The sequence below is a fragment of the Dermacentor andersoni genome, chromosome 6 (genome assembly GCF_023375885.2).
Source record: "Dermacentor andersoni chromosome 6, qqDerAnde1_hic_scaffold, whole genome shotgun sequence".
Lineage (NCBI taxonomy): Eukaryota > Metazoa > Arthropoda > Arachnida > Ixodida > Ixodidae > Dermacentor > Dermacentor andersoni.
This window is the reverse complement of record NC_092819.1, coordinates 65,916,765-65,938,633: the sequence shown is the minus strand read 5'-3', so window position 1 is coordinate 65,938,633 and position 21,869 is coordinate 65,916,765. Positions and strand designations below refer to the sequence as shown.

The 21,869-nt window shown below is 45.7% G+C and overlaps 1 protein-coding gene across 11 annotated transcripts in view; it reads right to left on the bottom strand.

The window, feature by feature from the left end:
- hyd (E3 ubiquitin-protein ligase hyd) overlaps positions 1 to 21,869 on the bottom strand; it is a 173,635-nt gene that overhangs the window by 95,533 nt on the left and 56,233 nt on the right. For 7 of the 11 annotated variants that reach the window (XM_050171479.3, XM_050171482.3, XM_050171480.3 and 4 more), the window contains 10 exons: positions 18,670 to 18,751; positions 18,286 to 18,411; positions 18,037 to 18,112; positions 15,283 to 15,336; positions 14,450 to 14,634; positions 11,220 to 11,340; positions 7,028 to 7,280; positions 5,765 to 6,003; positions 5,114 to 5,235; positions 4,323 to 4,573 (listed from right to left, as the gene is read on the bottom strand). In XM_050171479.3, coding sequence (XP_050027436.1) covers positions 4,323 to 4,573; positions 5,114 to 5,235; positions 5,765 to 6,003; positions 7,028 to 7,280; positions 11,220 to 11,340; positions 14,450 to 14,634; positions 15,283 to 15,336; positions 18,037 to 18,112; positions 18,286 to 18,411; positions 18,670 to 18,751 — 1,509 coding nt within the window. The remainder of the gene's footprint in view (positions 1 to 4,322; positions 4,574 to 5,113; positions 5,236 to 5,764; positions 6,004 to 7,027; positions 7,281 to 11,219; positions 11,341 to 14,449; positions 14,635 to 15,282; positions 15,337 to 18,036; positions 18,113 to 18,285; positions 18,412 to 18,669; positions 18,752 to 21,869) is intronic. The other 4 variants (XM_050171485.3, XM_050171488.3, XM_050171486.3 and 1 more) reach the window with 1 other exon arrangement.

The following is a 21,869-nucleotide window of genomic DNA, read 5'->3' as shown; positions in this document are numbered from 1 at the left end:
CAGCGTCGTGAATGCGGCATCGCAAGCTGGCGGCCAAGCCACGAGGTCGTGGTTACCCGCGAGAAGCTACGTCAAAGGCGCTATTATGGTGGCGAAGTTGCGGATGAAACGACGAAAATAGGAGCATAATCCGATGAAGCTGCGGAGTTCTCTTGTGGTCTTTGGTCTTGGAAATTCGGCAACGGCTTGGAGTTTGGTTGGATCTGGGAGCACACCATCTTTCGAAACAACGTGGCCAAGGATGACTAGCTGCCGGGCGGCGAAGCGACACTTCTTCAAGTTGAGCTGGAGTCCAGCATCGGCAAGGCAAGTGAGCACGCGTTTGAGTCGGAACAGGTGAGAAGAAAAGTCCGGGGAAAAGATGACAATGTCATCGAGATAACAAAGGCATGTCTGCCATTTGAGGCCCCGGAGTATGTTATCCATCATTCTTTCAAAAGTTGCAGGCGCATTACAGAGGCCAAAGGGCATCACGGTAAATTCATATAAGCCATCAGGCGTAACAAATGCCGTTTTCGGACGGTCTGCATCAGCCACCGGGACCTGCCAATAACCAGATCGTAAGTCTAAGGACGAAAAGAATTCAGCGCCTTGGAGGCAGTCCAGTGCGTCGTCGATACGGGGAAGAGGATATACATCTTTCCGGGTTATCTTGTTGAGTCGTCGATAGTCCACACAAAAACGAATTGTCCCATCTTTCTTTTTGACCAGCACTACCGGAGAAGCCCAAGGACTGTGTGATGGCTGTATCACGCCGCGTCGGAGCATGTCTCCTACGTGCTCATCGATGACACGACGCTCCGTCGCGGACACACGGTATGGACGTTGGCGTAGCGGCGCGTGGCTGCCGGTGTCGATGCGATGAACGACTGTGGAGGTACGGCCTAAACATTGTTTCTGTAGGTCGAAAGAAGCTCGAAATCGGTTAAGAAGGTCGACGATCTGCGTGCGCTGACTCGGAGTGAGGTTGGGGTCAATAGACGGAGCAAATTCTCGCTCACATGCAGGCGGAGGCGCAGAAACAGGGAGAGTCATGGCGTCAACGTGAAGAGGAGTCGAGTCATCAGGTACATCGTAGACAGAGCTCGTGTCGAATTCATCAGCAAAACCAAGGCACTCGCCATGATGTAAGCTTGATGGACACGAAAACGGATTCGAAACGTAAAGTGCACTGGAGCCCTGGCGAAAGGGAAGGAGGGCAAAGGGAAGCAAGAAGGGATGACGGCGTACAGCAAGTTGAGATGGCGTGAAAAGAACTGTGGAATCGTAGAAAGCAGCACAGGAAACGGGTACAAGGGCGGAAGAGAAAGGAGGAATATCAGTGGCGGTGGCAACGAACACTCGAGCAGAAGGTGGAGGCAAATCTTCAGAAAGACTGCCGCAGAATGGAGTCAGCGCAAGTTCTGCACGGGCACAATCAATAATAGCGTGATGAGATGAGAGGAAGTCCCATCCTAAGATGATGTCGTGAGAGCAGCGGGGAAGAACAACAAATTCAATGTGGTATAAAGTGTCTTGTATGGCGACACGAACGGTACATGTTCCTAAGGGCTCAATAGGATCAGCGCTTGCTGTGCGTAGCGAAATGGCAGAAAACGGCATGGCGACTTTTCGGAGCGTACGGCGAAGCTGGTCGGCAATGACGGATACAGCGGCACCCGTGTCGACAAGCGCGTGAACGGCGATACCTTCGGCTAAAACTTCAATGACGTTCGTTGGGAATAAACGAGGGCTTGAGCAGTTCGAAGAGATCGCAGTTCTTGCCTCCGGAACTGCGCCATTTAGTTTTCCTCCGCAGCCGGAGGGCGGCGGACGATGGGGGACAGGGAACGTCGACGGGGAGATGGAGACCGACGAGTGTTGAAGCTTTGGGGAACATGAGAGGAAGGAGTGAAGTGCGGAACTGGTGGTGAATAGCGGGACTGAGAGTCAGGAGCATTCCCTTGAAGTCTCGCAGTATCGGGAGGATACCAACCTCGCCGGCGGCAGAACCGTGCCATGTGTCCAGCAAAGCCACACGCGAAGCAGATCGGCCGATTGTCTTGGGTACGCCAGGGATTATCAACAGGGGGTCTAGGTAGCGGAGCACAGTCTGGAGCTGGGCGTAGGGGCTGCGGAGGCGCGCAGAAGCCGCTTCTGGGCACGTAGTTCGCAGCTGCAGAAGGCGAGGCGTAGAAGCCGCTTGTGGGCGTGTAATGCGCAACTTCAGGCGGAGGTCTTGGCCTGGCAACGACGGCAGCGTAAGTGAGCGGGACTGTCGCTGAAGGTGGCTGATTAGCAAGAGGTAGTGCGTCGCTGACTTGTTCATGGATGACGCGTCGCAGTTCCGGGGACAAAGAGGACTCAGACGACTGGGTAGCAGGCAGCAGTGATAGTTGGCGCGCGACTTCTTCGCGAACAAATTGCTTGATTTGGTCGAGGAACGAAGAGTGGGCGGAAGCAGCACTAGAACTGTCAGTTAAAGCCGAAACCGTGTCGTCCGGCGCGACAGCGCGGCGCGTGGTAAGGCGTTGTTTGCGGAGCTCATCGTAGCTCTGGCACAGTGTAATGACCTCGTCGATCGTTTGAGGATTTTTCGCCAAGAGCATTTGAAAGGCGTCATCTTCTATGCCCTTCATTACATTCTTGATCTTTTCAGAGTCGGGCATGGTGGGATTAATGCGCCGGCAAAGGTCAACTACGTCTTCAATGTAGCTGGTGAAGTTTTCACCCTTTTGCTGAGCGCGACCACGCAAACGTTGTTCTGCGCGGAGCTTGCGCACAGCAGGGCGACCGAAGACTTCTTTGAAACAATGGGTAAATGCTGTCCAGGTGGAAAGGTTGGATTCATGATTCCGGAACCAGAGATTCGCGACTCCAGAAAGATAGAAGATGACGTTAGTCAATTTAGCTTTGTCATCCCACTTGTTGTGAGCACTCACGCGATCGTATGACGAGAGCCAATCCTCCACGTCATGGTCGTCGTCGCCGCTGAAGACCGGAGGATCGCGTTGGCGGAGAGCACCGGAGCAGACGACAGGCGATGCCATGGGAGGATCGGGCTGCGCAGCGTCCTGGGGCATAGCAGAAACGGTAGGGAGCGTCCGGCTGCGGAGTTCCAGGTTTGAGAAGGGCCCAGCACGTCCACCAAATGTTAAGATGCGTTATAGTTCGGTTGATTAGACGCTCAGATAGCAGAGCACGTAGCGAGAGGACACAGAGCTTCGGCAACACAGACACAAGGCTTTCAACCAAAACATTGTCGTCGTCTTTCTCGAAGCAGTGCCTGCCGCGCGTTCTTCTCCAGTACAGTAAATTCGACTGTATAACGAAGTGTGTATACACACGACTTCAATATAACAAAATTTCACTGCCATCATGAAGGAATACAAAAACATTAAATGGAAGCTTCTGCAGACGCAGATGGTCAAATTACAAGCGGCCGCTTGCCAATTGCAAGCATCTCTGAAATCCTGTGCCACAGCAACCGACCACCAAAGCCAAGCAGCCTCATGTTTTGTATAAAGTCCAAGTTCGACAAGATCCTATCGTTCTGGCCGCCCTGTACGCTTTGGGTGCGAGGGGAAGTGTGGGAAGTGGCCTGAAAAGGATGGTGGTATGAAGGGGAAAGGGGGAGCGGGCGAGGTAATACTATAAAGTGCATGCGGGTGGGGGGGGGGGGGGGAGGAGGCAGGTTTTTGTGAGTCTCCTATTTTGCTGAGCCCATACACAGACCATGTGTCCTGTTTTAGAAGTAATTTAGAGGTAACCTGCCTCTTGCTAAAAGAATGGGTGTGCCAAGGTGGTGTGTGCATCGTTTTCCAGCGCGCTTAGTACTAGGGTTTGCGTAATCTCGAGTTCTGGAGAAGTGTTGGAAGCAAGAGCCAGATGAAGCACTTCCTCCCTGCTGCCGACACTTTTCATGGTGGGGCCTGTCTTACTGCGGGTGACACTAACAGCCGCAGTGAGGGGGGGAGGGGGATCAAAGGGGACACAAAAGTGTGGCTGGCTACGCTTCGTACTGTATCGTCGATGTGAAGATATTGTATCGTCGACAGGGCATGAAGCCATATCTTTCGTTCCCGACACTCAAGTTTACCAAAATAAATCTTTTTCTTATTGAAAGAAATTAGCTTTTTCTGATTGCCCAATAATTCAGAAATTTTTGCGGACCCTTCCATATATAAAAAAAAAATTTATCGTTGACTACACTTATTTGCATAAAGGGTCACTTTTAATGCAACAAAATTTTTATATAACAAAGCAAATTGCTGAATTCACTAACCTCGTTGCATCAAGGTTTAACAGCAAAACGAAAGAGGCCCAGAAGCAGTCGTTCTCACCTCGATACTGCATTTCACCAGCAGGCAGTGCACAAACTTGTCAAGCAGGGCAGTGCCATTTTGTGCTACAAGGTGGGGTTGCTGGTCTTCAGGCACAGAGCCACCAGCAGCCAAACGGGACGCAACAGATTCATCTTCCTTGTAGCCAGCCATGATGGTGGTCTTGATGGCATTCCAGTCATTTAGGAGCCTTTCAAGGGCGCGTCTTGAGAACCGTGGAGGCTCCAAGTCATGGTCCGGCATGTCAGGCTCTGCATAAGGAGATGGTAGAGGCAAGCAGACTAGTCAGCACATTAACAAGAAAAACAGCTCATTACAAATGCTATGGAATACAAACAGCATTTCAACATTATGATTCTGGTACTTTGTGAGCACTATCACTGACCATAAGACGGGTTTGTAGCAGCTTTCGCAGAAGCAAATCAAGTGTTTACGAGAATTTCCAAGGCCCTGACAAGGCATTTTCAACATCATCAATCCTTGTGCTCGTCCACTTTCCTTTGTGCACCCACCCCTTCGCCTTAAACCCAAAGGAGACTAGCACAGCAAGCCAGAGCCATGCTAACTCTCCTCGCTCTTCCAATGGCCATGGCTTCAAATAACAATTCTACTGTTAAAACTTTTCTTTGTGGGACTTTAGAAAATCTCCCCTAGCATAATGTTTGCAAAAATACAGTATTACACAAGACACAAATAATACAAATGACCACCGTAATAACAAATTTCCTCTGCATCCTGCATTTCTAACCAAAAAGGGCAACCCATAGTTCCAGGTAAGAATGCCATCTCACCCATCTCGGAGTTCGAGATCTTCCGGGGGGCACTGGAGCGGGATCTGGACGGGCGATATTGTCGCTGTTCCACCAGTTGCCTTCCAACTGTCTGTACTAGGAAGAGCAGGATATTTTCCCCCCTGCAGCAAGAAAGTTAGTATGAATGTGAAAAAGAAAGCTTTTACGGTCAAATGAAAGGAGGCACTTGCGAACAAAACAGAAGTAAAACAAAGAAAGCACATTTACACATTTGAGTTAAATTGTGCGTTATTCCATTCAAGATCGCACATAAATGCACTATATGAATATGCCACAATACTACAGACTTGTGCTAACAAGGCATGCAAAAAATGCGTACCAGTGGTTCAAATCTGTGTCAGCCAACAGGAGTGCTCTAGTTAAATATTGCTTAGTGGTGCAAAAGCGGCCAAGGCTACGCTGCGCCAAACATGAGGTGTTTTAAAATCCAATTTAGAAAGGAAAAGGCTGTGGTAATAATCTATATTTTATGTAAAAAGCCAGTCATGACCACATGACTGCAGCAAGAAACTACAACACTAGTTTTTATTTTTCCTGCTTCCCCCCATGCCCAAGGCCAAAAGTCCACTGCTGAAAGATGAAACACACTCTTTTCGCTCCAAGGTTCAGAAGGAGAGAGACGTGACAAACCTGCTGTTGGGCAATGTGACCAGGTCAGTGTCGGTGACGAGGCGGTTGAGCAGCGTGGCGCGCATCCCCTGGTGTCCTGCTAGCAAGGCCCGGCACTTGCACTTCTCCCAGCAGTCGCAGTAGGCCGTCGGCGAAGTGCGCTTCAGCTTGCAGTCGTGGCCCTTGTGGCAGACACGGGCACACTCCGTGCAGCAGCACAGCGACCCGACCAGGCCACAGGTGCGGCACTCAAAGATGTCCTGCACAAGAAGACAGCAACCATTTCCGGAAAATTGTCGGCGGCTCAAGTATGCCCTCGCAGGGTCGTGCTCGTGACCAAACCGCAATGGAGAACAAAACTTTCAGAAGAAAGCTGATCGCGACACCTGCCTGCTGCGTCAATGAGGCAAGGCACTGAATGTCGTGCCGCATGAAAAAGGACATGCTGCTCAAAGTGATTAAGTGAGAATGCAGCCCAGAAATGACACCTCCAGGTATCACAATTTCCAAAGCGGAATAGCGAGCAACCCTAAAGCTATATTCTCAAATGACTGCTTTCGGAGGTCTTTTCTCTCTGTGTAACACAATCTTCATACCAAGCTTTGCCAAAATGACTGGTACTCTGACATTGAACTCAAGAAACATGCAACAAGAGGTATGCTATTCCTTCTGTCTTATCTGGTTCTTCAGGCTTAGTCAATACATTTCCACTGAAAGTAATGTGCCTCAAAGTGATGAGCCAAAAATCTAACTGTTGTTACCTCCCTACAGTCAATGGGCGAAAGCACCATGACTGCAAGGGCTCATGCCCACTGTCTGCTTTTCATGTCTTTCCTTCTCTTTCATCACAACACAGAGAGGCTAAATTATGGTACAACTATGCAATACTGAAAATGCATGCATATCAAGGACTTACAGCAGGAGCAACGACTGGAAAGACTGAGCAGCAAATTACAGTAGAATCTCGTTAATTCAAACTTCAAAATTAATTCCGAGTGGATACAGCTTGAAAACTCACCGGTTACAAATCGTGAATTGCAATATGTACCAAAAAATAATTAATTAGAAAGATAGTTTGTAAATTTTTAAAGATTAGTTGAATGTGTGTTTCGATTTCTCGGGCAAGTAATGCCTGCCTCTCTGAATATTCCAGCTCAAGAATTAGAAATATGTTATCTGCAACCGGCGATTTTAAAAATTCTAAAAAACTTACAAATGTTCACCCCACATAGGCCACTAAAAAAGTCCAAAGCCATAGACTTTGTGAAGAGCAGCGCTTCCAACCTGGTTGATGTGCTCGGCACCAGTCCAGGTGAAGCTGCAGGTGTCATTGCAGCAGAGCACGTGCAGGGGCGAGTCATCAGGTGCCGAACCAGGCGGGTAGATCATGTTCTGCAGGGCCCTGCGCGAACTTTCTCCCCCGCTGGATCCTCCAGACTCTTGCAGTACTCGCTGCGCTGCGTCCAGCAGTAACAGTGCTGCATGGTATGCTCTCCCACATACCGCTGTCATGAAGGGTGTGCAGCCCTGGGCATCCCTGAATATGCACACATGGAAGCAGAAAACATGTCATGAAACAGAGAAAGAAAAGAAGAAAAAAATAAAAACCTTGTTTGTAATATGCATTACACACAGTGATAGCTGTGACCTTCTCGCACCAGCAACGGCACTTACCTGCCTTCTTTATGGTAAAGGATAGGTCAAAGAGGAAGGACCAAAGCCCATTACTCGTCAAGGATCGACGCATCCCACACAAGAAAGGTGCCCCAACAATGTCTTCTGCTTTCTTTTTTCATCTAAGGAGCACATGGCAAACTGTGGTCTTCTTCTATGTGGTCTTATATGGCGCACTTGAACCAGCTCACAAAGCCCCGCAATACAGTGTTCAACTGGCACAAAGCAGACTTGGCATTGCATCTCGAGGAAGAGCGAAATTTATTTTGTCACCCTTTGGTTGAAATCAGCTAGATTCAAAATGAAATTCTGAGGGTTCAAGTGCCAAAAACCACGATCTTATTACATGGCATGCTGTAGTGGGGAGGCTACGGATTAATTTTGACTACTGGGATTTTTTAACACGAACCCAATGCGACGTGGGCGTTTCTTGCATTTCACCCGTATCAAAATACAGCCGCTGCGCCCAGGATTTGATCCCATGACCTCGTGCTTAGTAGCGCAGTGCCATAACCACTAAGGCAGGTGGCTAGATTCCAAGTCAAAATGTTACTCTTATGTGAATGCATTAATAGCAGCACCAACTTGCCAACTAGCTGTCACCATTAGGACTTTGTGCTCACAAGTCCAGCCTTTCTATTTCAAAGCTTCAAAAACAACTACAGTAGAACCCCGCTGTTACGTTCCTCACTGCTGCGTTTTCCCGGCTGCTACGTCGTTTTCATCCGGTCCCGGCATAGCTTCCATAGGATCCAATGTATAAGGAACCCCGCTGTTACGTTGTAGCTGTGAAAACGTTCCCGCATGATACGTCGCAACTTAGCACCCCGAACCCGCCTGGGCTAAAGTAGACAACGCGCTCCAACCGCCATTTTGGCTTTTGACGAGTTTTGGCTGGGCTTGGCCGGGCTTGGCTATAGAACTGGCTGCAAGAAGCCGCACGCCAGTTCGAGAGGCCGCATGAGGCCGCCACTAAGTGGCCATTCGTGAAAAATGATCTTACTATCATCACTGTGATTACGGTCACCGCTTGGTTGTTGGACGGGTCGACTCACGGAGGAAGGAAACTCGGGAGAGGCCCTGACGTCACTCTTTGTGAAGCTAAAGTGAAACCGAAAGTTGGCGTTGCTCGTGGCGTTGCTCCGCCTATCGGGCCTGCTCTCCTCTCTTGTTTACGTTTCTCACACGCCGCGCTGTGCGCAACCGGGCTGCTCGGACGCGCGCGCTCCGCAGCAATACTAAACAATCGTTAGCACGTTAGCATGATTACGCCAAAGAGGGCAAAATTTCCCGCGGATATTCGTTCGTCCGTTGCCATTGCCGTGGCGCGGTGACGACAAGGAGCACGAGCCGCATGATGCCGGGGAGTTGCCAAATCCTAGCTTTGGAGAAGCCGTCGCGGCTCTGGACCTCCTCCGCAGGTACGTCGCACCTCACAGCGACGCTGACAGCAATGCGGCCTTCCAGGGTATTGAGAAACGTGTGGCGATTTATAGCGAGCGAAAGAAACGGCAAGCCACCATTCTAGACTTTTTTAAGTCCTAAGCGCACTCTGTGGAAATAAATTGTCTATAGTTGAAGCTGCACTTTTTTCATTCATTTTCGGAGCTTTCCTCAATGTTGCGTTTTCCTGGCTGTTACGTATTTTTCCCCCGGTCCGGTGAAAAACGTATGAACGGGGTTCCACTGTAGTCTCTAAAGCAAATGCAGCTACAGTCTTACCCACTTATAACAATATTCAAGTGCCAAGAAAATTGTATTGTTATAACCGGGTTGCGAACAAATATTCAAACATTTCATTTATACAAAAGAAGCACAGTCGAACCCACTTGCAGCATTACTGGTTTTAACAATACTCGAATGTAACAACGAGCAGCTGCCTTTATTCTGAACTTTTGAGCATGTTCTACGGTAAAATAAACCACCTATACTAGAATGGTCCCATGCAGCGTTATTGGCTACGACAATTTCATCTGGCTACTGGGTGTCTCTGCCAAAAAGAAATAATGTGAAATCCCAGAAAAGAAAGAAAAACACAAGCTGCTCCGCTGCCCCCACCTTTTATCTGCGCACCCCGGCGCGCCTTTTAGTTGCCCTTCTCAGGCCTCCCTTCCGCCCCGCTGATGTCAGCGAGAGGGTGGAAGGGGTTACCGTCGATGGGTTGCGGCACCAAGAAGGGCATGGCAAAGCAGTTGTGTTTTTTCTTCCTTTCTTTTTTTTTTCAAGGCAATAAAGGTGGGTGTGACAAAAGGAATCACATTTTTTTCCCCTGTTTTTATTATTTTCCTTTCTACTTCTTTCGGAGCACACAGACTGTAGCCAGATTTATTTGTTATAACAAATAACATGGCATGGCAGTACTGTATACAAAAGTTGATGGTGCATCGGCTGCTCAGTGTTATAACTGATATGTTGTTAAAACAGGTATTGTTATAAATGGATTTGACTGCATCAATTATAAAGCTGTCCAGAAGTGCATAGTTATCTATTTGCATAGAAGTGCACTTAATACCTTTGCACAGAGCCTTCAATCCTTTGAGGGCCCATGCCGTACATGTAGGAAAACCAAAAATAAATTCCCAACGCAGCACTGCCGTTTTATACTTCCCCAGCAACGCTGTGAATGCTACACAATTAGTGTGATCATAGAAGTCACACTCTGAGTGTTTTGCATTCACTAGCTATATCGATCTGCTATGCTTTCTACAGAATAAGTACTCAGTAAATAGCAAATGCAACCTGTGGACATAAGGTTATATGTCAAATTGCATATTACTTGTGCACCCTTGTGATATACTATGTTTTGGTTATAAGCGCAAGCTGTGTGCTGCCATATAATTCACACGTTACTGCTCAGCTTCGCCGCAATGCAGCCTTGTTATGTTGTGACGCATACCAAAAATGGAAAGGGGCCACTGTCACAGTACTTAGTACGCATTTCGTAATTATAAAGGCAAGCACACACCCTTTCCAGTCACAGTACAAGCACCCAGATACCTAATAAGTACACTGGCAGCCATTCAGAGCCATCTTTGCCGTAGCTGTGGTGACTGAGCCCTTGTTTTGCCGCCAAGTGAGTCTCGTATACGAGATTGTTAAAGGGGCCTAGTACACGTTCCTTAATTATATGCCCAAGCATGCACAATTTACAGTCAAGTGAAAGAAAGCCATCTGTGTTTTGGGAAAGATATCGAAAAGGAAAGCAGTCAAATGAAAACTCAGAAAGTAGAGGGGAAGTAGAGCCAACAAAAGAGCTGGGATCTTTCCAAAACTCTGAAGGCCTGCCGGCAAACTTACTAGGTGTCTCAGTGCTGGTACTGAGACCAGAGACGGCACAAGTGCATGTGTAAATTAAGGAACACATGCTATGTCGCGTAAAAGTGACAGCTTTCCCCCAGTTGGTATGCTTCACTGCATAAACAACTGTATTGCGGCGATGCTAAAAATTAAAATTATTATGCCATGTCAACCAAGGCCGTGTTTCAGCAATTTTTATGCCTTTTGTTTAATTAGACCCGCAACATAATTTGACCAAATTTGCCCATTCAATCAGGATCGAATTAACTGAAGTCAACTGCATTGAGGTTCTAAATACATGGTGTTCTCGGGAAAAGATGTCATAAAAAGTTAAGTTATACTTCATTATATAGAGAATTTGGTTATACTGAAGTTTGTTAAATCAAGGTTTAATACTAAGAAATATTTTTATTGCGCTGCTACCTTCTGGCTCCCACTATGACAGATGTTTTTCACTTTCCGCTATGGTGCGCAAGAATATTTGCCATATTCCTAGGTCACTGACCTGGCCATCAGCAGCTCCTTCAGGTGAGGCCTAAGTGCAACAGCTTCGCAAAGAAAAAAGAGGATTGTCAGGGCAGCATTGCGGTCGCCATGCTCCCCTTTGCTCGCCTGCGGTAGTAGACCTGCGAGCCACCAAAAGAAAGACAAATTCAATAAATGCTTGCAATTAATGACGGGTCACTTTTGTAACAGAGCCACGAGTCTGTATTAAATGCCACCAAGAGGTTAAGGTTGTTAAGGGGGGACACGGCCCTCGAAAACTGAAAAATCACGAAAAAATTGATTTTTGAAAAACAATCTTTTTGGGCTGTATGTCTCATAAACTACCTGTTCGGTAATTATCAGCACCTAATTCGACCGCAAAGCACAAAAAGAACACTACTACTGAGGCCACCGTGGCCCACAAAACACGCGCAAATGCCGAAATGAAGTCGAACTTTGCTCACGTGCCATTTCCAGCCCAAGCGGCTTTGCCCACACCATCTTGGTGTCGTTTTGCCCGTGAATTCTTTGTCTCTGTTTTGCCGCCTTGCAAGATGACATCGTCGGCGCGGTTGAGGCGCTACAGTTTTCCCACGATACGATGCGGAGTGCTGATTGGCCAGAACAGCGCGTTCAAATACCGCAGGTTAAAAGCATTCCTGTCATTGGCTGCTGCTCCCTTCGATGCCGCGCCCGCCCCGCTCGCGTTGTTGCCCCTTGCTCCGCCTCAATAGATGCTGCTTGCAAGCAGCACATCGCCTTGCACTATCTTTCAGATTATTTTCTCAGCTTTCTTTTTTTTTTTTCACTAGTTCTTTGTTGCACGCGATGCCCCCAACGAAGCCCAAAATAGTGCAGATGTTTGGTGCGCGGAAGCGCGATATGCGACTTGTACAAGCATCAAGCTTCCTATCTTCCGCAGCAATAAAACGCACATTCAACTTTAAGGCCTGTTTTCTCAGAATAGATTTTTTCACTATTAGTGGTGCTGGGGAAGGTGATATCTCACGAACTGCTCTTCAGATTTGTGTGCCGTTTTTTTTTTTTTATTATGCTCCTGAATGACTTTGCTAGGCCGTAACAAGCTTCTTTCTTTTTTGAAAGCTGGTGCAGTTAATTTATAATAAGCAAATAATTTTTGATTAATGTAGTCATTACTGGCTACATCAAAAAAAAAAGTTAAAATTTTTGGTGGGGAAATTAAATGAAAGGGCCTTGTAGCCCCCTGGGATATCTATCAAGGGATCACCACAGTGAATTTCAGCTTCCTACTATGTACTGGGATTTCTCCAGGTTCTTCCTCAGGCATATACATGAACCACATAGTTAGACCTCAACAACTCTGGAACTAATAAACCCACTTTCACGAAACTTTGCAGTTCCTCATAGTTTTGTGGTGTGAACGTACCCTGAAAGTTACATCCGGATAACTTAAAAAATAAAAAAGTTTGGTCTCCAGGGTAGCTTCCCCCTTTGAGAGTAATATTCTTTGCCCAAACAATGCTTCTATGAAGTGCCTCATTTCACACAAATGCAGCACAAACGTATCACGTTATGCACTACAAAAGACAATAACCTCCTGTATATGATTTAAATTAAATAGTGGGGTCTAATGTCACGAACCAGCGCAGTCAGTGGCATCTTGACGGGTTACTGTGATTGAAAGCTCCGGATTAGTCTAGGCCATCCTGGGTTCCTTAACGTGCACCGAAAGCACGGTACATGCATGTTTTTGCATTCCGCACCTATTGGAACGTGGCTGCTGTGGCTTGAAATTGAACCTGCGACCACATGTTCAGCAGCAGAATCTCGAAGCCACTGAGCTACTGAGCTCAGTCTTCCAGTATTTGCAGGTAATAGAGTTGAATAAGTGTGAAATGCAGCCCATACTCTTGAGCCAAGACTCCGATTCCTTATCTTTTTTTTTTTACATTACCTGTTACAAGACCTCATGTTCAAACTGCTGCTTGTGTAATTTAGTGCTTGTCATTAGGCACACGTGGCACTGCTAAAGGCTACCATTTGAGCAACGAATATGCGAAGGACAATGCCAACTACAGTGCAGTCCACTTGAAATGATATCAAGACTAACGAAAAATTTGATGGTTATAACCTACCATCGCTATATGGGGACTGCCGTAAAAAAAGCTGCCGAACACACCTTTGTAGCTCCGAAACCAATTTGCCACTTGTGCTAAAACATAGGGATTGTATAAAATAGACTAAAAATAAAATGTTTATTTATACCTCTAAACAGCGTATCAAGCATTAGGCATGCCGAGATAGTCAGAAAATAGAAATCTGCACTTGCGTTCGCGGGAGTTTCATGTTCACAACTGTGGTGTCCGGCTGCTGCGCACTAGCAGCAATAATTTAGAGTGCATTAAATCAATGATTGACGCGAGGGACGACAGTTGACGCAATCGACAACAGTGCACTTCACGTGAACATCGGGGTCGGTGTCAAAGATGGGTCATTGTCAACCTCATCACCCTCGTCCGACAACGCTGTTGTCTATCGCAACAACGATCACCCTGTCCAGTGATCAGCATGGTCCTTTGTTGCAGCTGGCATGATCGTGGTGCTCCTGCATAAGCTCATACTTTGAGTCTTGCAATATTTACGGCTTCATCTTAAGCGACGCAACCCTGTACTTTGTTGGCTCTATGTTCTACCAACTGGCCCGTCCGCTGCTGCTTTTGCGGCGCATTTCCGCGCTCAATGAGAAGGGGCCAAAGGATTGGCACCGCATCGCATCTCGCATTTCTTTTATCTCTCCTCGCGCATAGCAGGATCATGCGCGACGCAGATACGGGGCTTTACAGACACGAAGCGGCTGGCGCTATATGGTGGCGCGCTGTGCCAGCTAGCGCCGCTTTCCATGGCTTTTGCTATCAGCACGGCGCATGGGTGGGACGGGCTGAACGGTTAATGGCAGCAGATACGAACTCCCGTAGGCAAATGTATCGTTCCATCTTGGCATCGTTCGTTTAAGGGGAACTTAGCAATGCAAATTTTATGATTATTCTGCAAGGAAAACACCGTCCAGAAGGCAAAATTTTGATTGTTAGATCATATATGCAGTGATTGACATATTGTTATATATGGGTTCTTTTCTCATAGCCCTAATGCATAAGCTGACGCTCTTAAGTCAACTCATCGTTATAACTGATATATCATCATATGTGGTATCACTATAAGTGGACTGCACTCTATACACATAGGAATGCAAAGCTGGTAGACACTGACCAATGCCCTTGCTGTTGCGACCGTTGCCTGGAGAGGAAGAGGAAGCTGAGGAGTCTGATGGCTCGGGTGGCCAGGTCAGCGTTGGGATGGGGAAGTCCGAGTCCCGCTCGGTATCCTGAGACTCCAGCCCCGACAGGCTAAGCGCGGCCGACGTAGCCCTCCGCATCATCTCGCACAGCGACATGCTGCACAAAGGGGAGGCGCCACAAGGGGTTACGTGCATAAAGGGCATCAACCATGGCGTAAGGGTACCACCGGCTAGTGAGCAACTAAATTAGTATATAACAGGTAGGGGTGTGCGAATAGTAATTTTAGAGCCCCAATCGAACAGTGCCAGAAGAAAACATTACATGTTAAATAGTTTTTGAATATTGAACAGCCATTTTCACATCAATGTAAAACCGTGCTCATATCCCAGAATTCAAAACATCAACTAGTTTCTGCCATTACGTTGCACATTATGAAGCGCAGTTATTAAAAGCACAAATAAAGCATTAGGAATAAACAAACAGTTTGTTTGCATACTGGGGCTCTCCGAAATGTACGTGGTGGTACTTTATCAGATTTAAGTTGATAGAACAGTCTTGTAGGCCAATTAGTATATAAATCGGAAATGGGCATCGTCAGCAGCAATTGTAGAGAGAAATGCAGCCTTTTTTATTCTCTAGTTTGAACGGTCGCGGCTGATGGTGCTATTTACAGCTCAGATCACTTAAATGTAACCGCTTATAGTACTGCACAAATGGATATAACACGACCTCTTCTGACTCCCATTAGCCTGCCCATAAACTCATACGCATATGTGTACCGCTTATATTGCCGAGACGAAGTACCTGTTAAGGGGTCGCTGCTGGAAAATCCTGCAGACAAGTGATGAAGCGAGGGAGCTTCTCAACAGCGTGCGCCAGCAGCAGAGGGGAGGGCGACGAGGGCAATGCGGAGGAGGAAGACACGCGATGTGAACGAACAAGGAGCAGAAAAAAAAAACAGCGTGCTGTATATAGCCACATGGTATAAGATGTTTTGCAGAAGCATGGCGCAAGCTGTGGACATGCAGGGATTGCCTAGGCGACAGGAGCCTCTGCACCAAGACTCGAGTGGCCCAAGGGCACGAGTGCATCACCCAATCTCGGATAAGCCTAACACGACGTGTTAGCAACCTCAGAGGCTATGCTCCACTCTGGGGACTTTTCAGTGGCATGCACTTTACTTGAAAAGTAAAAAATTTGCTTTCCTCTTTTGCATTCCTTTGTCTTATCTTGTCTGCTCCATGTGGAGACTGTGAAAGCCAGTCCTTGGGTGTTGCTTTTAACATTTGCAAAGTATTAAGAATTCTAACATCCCAGTCACGTGCTTCAATTGTCGAATATGGATGGCTGCTTCGATTACGTATTTTACACATGAAAGCAGGCTTTGAAAATTATTGTTTTGGTTATAGTGCAACACCAATTATAATGACAATACTCATGAATTCAACGACTGCATGAAATAATGTTGCAACAAAACATACTCTGATTTACTCCAAAGGTTCAGCATCCAGATGTAGTACCAAACAATACCGACTGCCAAATGCAAGGTACGAGTGAAATTTGAGTTCGAATGATTGCTGTTTAGCTGAAAGATTCTGGCTCCCAGAGCAACATAGCACGCTCAGTGTTCTTTACTACATAATTTCTTGTTTTTTATGTTTTGCTAAGGCTGCTGGAATAAAATTTATCCCATTTCTTGAAAATTGAAAATTTGAAAAATTTGAAAGCCATTAAACAAAATTTCATATTTTCAAACACTGACTATTGAATTCAAAGAACAAATCTAATAACACCGTGTTCAATCAGTTATTCAATGTTTGGAGTATTCGCACACCCCTAATAACAACATTAGAACAACTTGTTTTTGCATTTCAACCTAGAGCTGTATGTTTATCGAGGTAGGAACTAATGCAAGTGCAGCACTTAAGTTTGTTAGAATATTCAGTAATTCCTAGTATTCAAACGAACATTATGCTATTTGATATTCATGTTGGCTCAAAGTGAACAAACATGAATTTTAAAATGTAGAATCGAAAGTTCTGGTGAGCAAGTAGCATCGCTATTACATGGCTCATGGTCCACACAAGCCTAAGGCAAACTATTTCTTTACAGTTGCCAAGCAAGTTTTTGGACCTCAATTATTTTTAACATCCTGCAACACCACAGCCTTCTTTGTTGAAGTAATGTATAACGGCGACCGAAGTATTCAATGCCGCCCAGCGTCCCGCTCAATTATTCGGACAAGATCCATGTGCACAGTGACGAAAAAAATGGCAGCCGTGAAAAGCATCAGTGCTATTCAAATTGACCCTCACACTCTCGCTTTTGTCGGTGAGTAGGTTTCTTAACTATCCAAAAGTCACACAGCCAGTGCGAATAGATTGTCAACTCAGCACCAAACCATAACTTAGGTTGTGCACACTTGGTAAGGAAGACTGCTGCTTTGACCTCACAGCCAAAACAGTAGTACTTAGCAGTAGTTAGGCCACATTGCTTTGGCTTAACAGGCAAAGTAATGTTGCCATGACAAAAATTTGCCACTGGCATGCCTGATGGCAGGTGGCAAACCATCGCAATAAGTTTGCTGCTTAACGAGTGGCTCATCAAAGGCCGGGCACGGGATCACGCGCAGAACTGAGGACTGTAAAACCGGTGTCGCATCCGCGGCTGAGGAGTCTACAATTACAGCTAGCATGTCTACAATTCGTCTGGGCGCCTACTGGACGGAATGGGTTAGGCTTGCATGTAGGCAGACAGCACTGAGCTGAACTTCTGCAGCATAGCTTAAACTGCAGGTGTCGTGGCATCTTGATGATGCGTGGCATCTTGATGATGCATGGCATCTTGATGATGCATGGCAACTGCTGGACCGCGCAATGGGCGAGCCGCGATGTGCTCCCGCTGATTCAACAATCACAAAATTTCAAGTACATAGGCTCAACCTCTTGCGTTGCACTAACGTTTTTGCATAAAAATATCCAAATACTAACAGCACTTTGAAAAGAAAAAAAAAAGCCGATTTCAGAGATGAAGCTCCCTGCATCTTTGCAAAAACTTTTTTTTTAACATTTGCCAACTTCTGGCAGTTACATAAAGGTTTTATGCAAATCTGGCACCTATTCGAACTATTCACTTCGAAATTATTCAGTACTTACAATTGACTTTGATTTCACTTTGAACCTTAAAACTGATATTCGCACAAGCATAGCTGCATTCACAGCCTTTAAGCAGTATAGCAGAACTCATTCTTGGGCTCGTTTGTTCATCCTTAAAGCAATAACTGTAGCATTTTAACGACAGGCTAAAGAAAGGTGATGGGATGAACATCACCCAAACTGTTGATACAAAAGAAAGGAGCAGAACACAGAAAAGAGCCTGTGTTGAGGAATGATGGTTTAACAGAACTTGTTCTTGGGCTGGTCTGTTCATACTTAAAGCAATAACCATTGTGCTAACATTGTGGTTATTGGTGATATAAGTAGTTAAAAAGCACAAAAAAAAAGGCCGCCTGTTATGATGTTGTTCCACATCTGTGTGCTCAGTGCACCGTTCACTTACTTGCGGCCTGATAAAACAGCTATGCTTGAAGAGGATGAGAGGAGATCCAAGGAGTCCATGTTACCCGATGAGTTTTCTGAAAGGTAAGAACATCGATAAATCTAAAGAATATGCCTTCAGTGTTCATGCACACCGCAAATATCTCAAAAAAATATTACATCCAAGAAGCTATTGTTAAAGTAATACTATACTATACAGCAAGTCACACCACTACAATGGCCCGGCCCAAGTCCCAAATGTGAGGTTTACCTCCAGATTCGTTCTCCTTATTAGATGTTGGAAAGCAGGTTGAGACAGCAGCATGAAGTATGTTGCGGTTGCCATCCCATCTTTCGTTGAGGATACTGTTAAGTGTTGCACGACCAGCTTCTGTATCTAGAACATAGAAGTTAAGACGGGCTATTATACAACTCAAATATTGTACTTGCATAAACAGAATGATGTAATGGGAGAAAAGGGGAGCCTCTGGGAAGAGAAACCAAAAATGCATGGTTTTGAACAAAAAAAAAAAAAGATGCTTTATCAATAGAAAAACATGCACGCACACCCACACAGGCAAGAAAAGCAATTCAAGTGAATGCATTCGTCATTTGCCCAATAATATATACCTCTCTGTGGATGATTCAAACTTACCAGACGTGTTCTCCAGGCTATACAGTGTCTGACGCACAGTTTCAACGTCCCCTCTGAGAATTGATGACATCAGAGTTTGTGCCTGCATGAAACCATGCAATGTTATCTACAACTGTAGATGCAATGCAAATATAAGTGCGCAAATGTGTAAGCATTAACTAATATAACCACACAAACACATAAAAAAATTAGGACAGTGAGAAATACGGTAACCACCTTTATTTTTTTTCAAGGCTCACATGATTTTTTGAACTTCATATATTTAATGCAGACAAATCTGAAACAGCACTGTTTTGGCAGGTGTTGTCAAACAAGAGATTGAATCTCTTGTTTGACAACACCTGCAGTCATACAGTAAGTACACATACAGTACTGTACACACAGTAAAGTACACACACACAAAAAAAATTCACCAACGATTATGATACTCCCTAATGCGAAATTTGAGGGCACCTCTATGCGTTTTCATTTCACCATACATTTACTGACATGAATGATCTATCTCGTGTGGCACCACATTGCGAGCGAAGTGTGGCCCGACTGCCTCGCTAATGAGGAGATTGTGATAGCGCGTGGGTGACATGTGGGTGCAATTCACAGCCGCCGCCGCAAACAGACCTCTGCTAATGCAGCGCTTTGTTTTCATATCTAGTATCATTGGACTTGCTTGCTGCATGCCATCGGTGAACAGACGACACGCGCTACTCTGGCGCCATCTCATAGTCATCATCAGTGCAAAGCGGCAATACGCTTTTCTTCTCATGCTTTCGCCATACCCTCCCTCCACCATTTTCCTCCTCGAACTCTCTTCGCTTTTCATCCCGCACGTTCACTCTTTCATCCTTCGCTGTGCTCATTCGCTCGGTTACGCCACCAACGCTCAATGCAGGAATGGGCCCTTAAGAGCTGCGCTCTAAAATGAGCAAGATGCTCTCAGTTTTGCACACCGCACAAGGATGGCTAGTGCCAACTGCAGCCATTCGTTATCGGCAAGAGCAGATTGCCAGTCTCCTTCAAGAACGCAAAAGGCCACATGATCCGATACGTGTGGACAACACTCAACCTTCTCAATGAGTGGCGCCGTGCATGGGGTGCCAAATTGGAGATGCTGCGCTGCTGGGTTTGTTTTCTTGTAAACAAGGCCTTTCTGCAAATGGGCATTTTAGGATTCTGTGAGTGACCAAAACGATTCCGACCCCAGCCTCCACTTGAACGAATCTTTAGATTAGTTTGAATTTAACAAAACCACTGCATGCCACATCCTCACTTCATAGATAGAGCCATTCCGGCGTTGGCACACAAGACTCGTTGCGGCATGATTCGCAAGGCCATGCTGACAGCATTTCATTCGGGCTTGCACGGTTACACGTGAGTGGGAATGGACATGCATGTTATGCAAGCTGAAAGCCACTTTCAAAACTAACACAGTGTGTGTGGTTTCGGCAGTCAACGATGCAGGAGCCAGAGGGGAAGGGCCAAGAACGAAGGGACGTACCATCTACGAAGGCGTCATAACACTAAGCAGCACGCAAGAAGAGATTTGCGGACATTTTAGAGCAGTCAAGAAGTCAGGATGGTTGGTTCTAACAGAAAGTCGGTTTCGAAACCTGACACAACAGTCCGTCTGGCTCGCTAACCATGTGTGACGGTCAGCCGTTTAAATGCTGCATTGTTGGTACTGTAACGGACACATGGAGAGGCACATTCTCACGCAATTCACAGAACAAGTGCGCTGATGGTGGCACAGTGCTAGTTAGCTTGCGTGGTGTTTCCATTTCTACATTACCTTGAATAGGAATGCAAAATAAGCACTTTTACACGTGTGATGTGCACTGCGGTCCCACGTCCGGAAGACACAGGCTTTTAGGGTTAGCATTGCGTTGGTATATAGAAAATCATTCTGCAGCACGAGCAACTTGCAATGTTTGCGAGCGAAAATTAAGTCAACTTTTGTGCATACGACACAGCCTTGGAGAAGCAAATTGCCAAGTCCCTGCTTTTCACTATCTTCGGGAAACATCCCTAAATATATAGAAATCTCACGTAAGTTCTATATAGGCATATTTTATCATTTGAATTATCGAGATGTTGAACTATTCTGCAATTTCCTTTGAGTTTGCCATATTTAGTATCAACTGTATTCTAAATTTTCAAATAACGAATAAAAAGTGTCTTACTCGATGCAGTTTTCTAATCAAACAGTCATTACTCATAAACACGAATATTTTTCAAACAGCCTTCAAATATTTCAAAATCTCAACTGTAAGCAATTTAACATAAAATTAAAGCAATAGTGCAATACATTTCATTTGCACGGGCACAGTAATGAACAATCACTCAGACAGCCAGACTTTTTACCGGCTATACAGCGATCATTCACACTCTCTGAAATGTCCTGTGCATGTGAACAAACTGCTCATTTGCTCCTAAAAATGCATTTGGGCTTTTAGTAACGCTTCATAACATGCACTGCAATGACAAAAACTTGCGAACATTATGAATGTAGTCAACTTATATTAATTCGACCTTGACAGGACTGACAAGATCTATCTAATTGTCTGGCGGGTTGAATTAAACAATATGCAGATAAACCACCAAAACAAATCGCTGATTCATTTGGTAGTGTTTGCCAAGTTTAACACACCTCCGAATCTAATGTGCGCCCGCTTTCTATGTGTCTAAAGTAAAAAACTATGTAAAATAGCATTAAAGCTCCTAAACAAAGCAGAAATATAATCAACACCCAATATCTTAGCAATAAAAATTGGCAGGAGTTGGACGACGACACACGACGACAGCCAGTTTTCTAAAGTCATCTTCACCGCACACTTCTTTTAAAGTCAGCTTTGGCCCAATACACTCCTGTTATGCGGTAAAGCATGCTCTTGAAAGAAACGCAGCTCTTGGAAGAAAAAAAGGCATGTATTCAAATTGGGTAAATAATGTAACCACGTTCTGTGAGCTACAGCTATTTATTGAAATTCTTTCCATATCTGGTATCAGCCTGATAAATTACATTGACATAGCAAATTTCATCAAATCATTTCCCATAATTGCCCACATCCCCCTTTAGAAGGGCCCTGAACCACTTTTTATCTAAGTGTGAAGTTAAAGCAAGATATCTCGGACATACCTTGCCGCAAAAAAGTACTTCAATACGTACAGCAGAAGTGGAGCTATTGGCAATCATGGCAATCAAA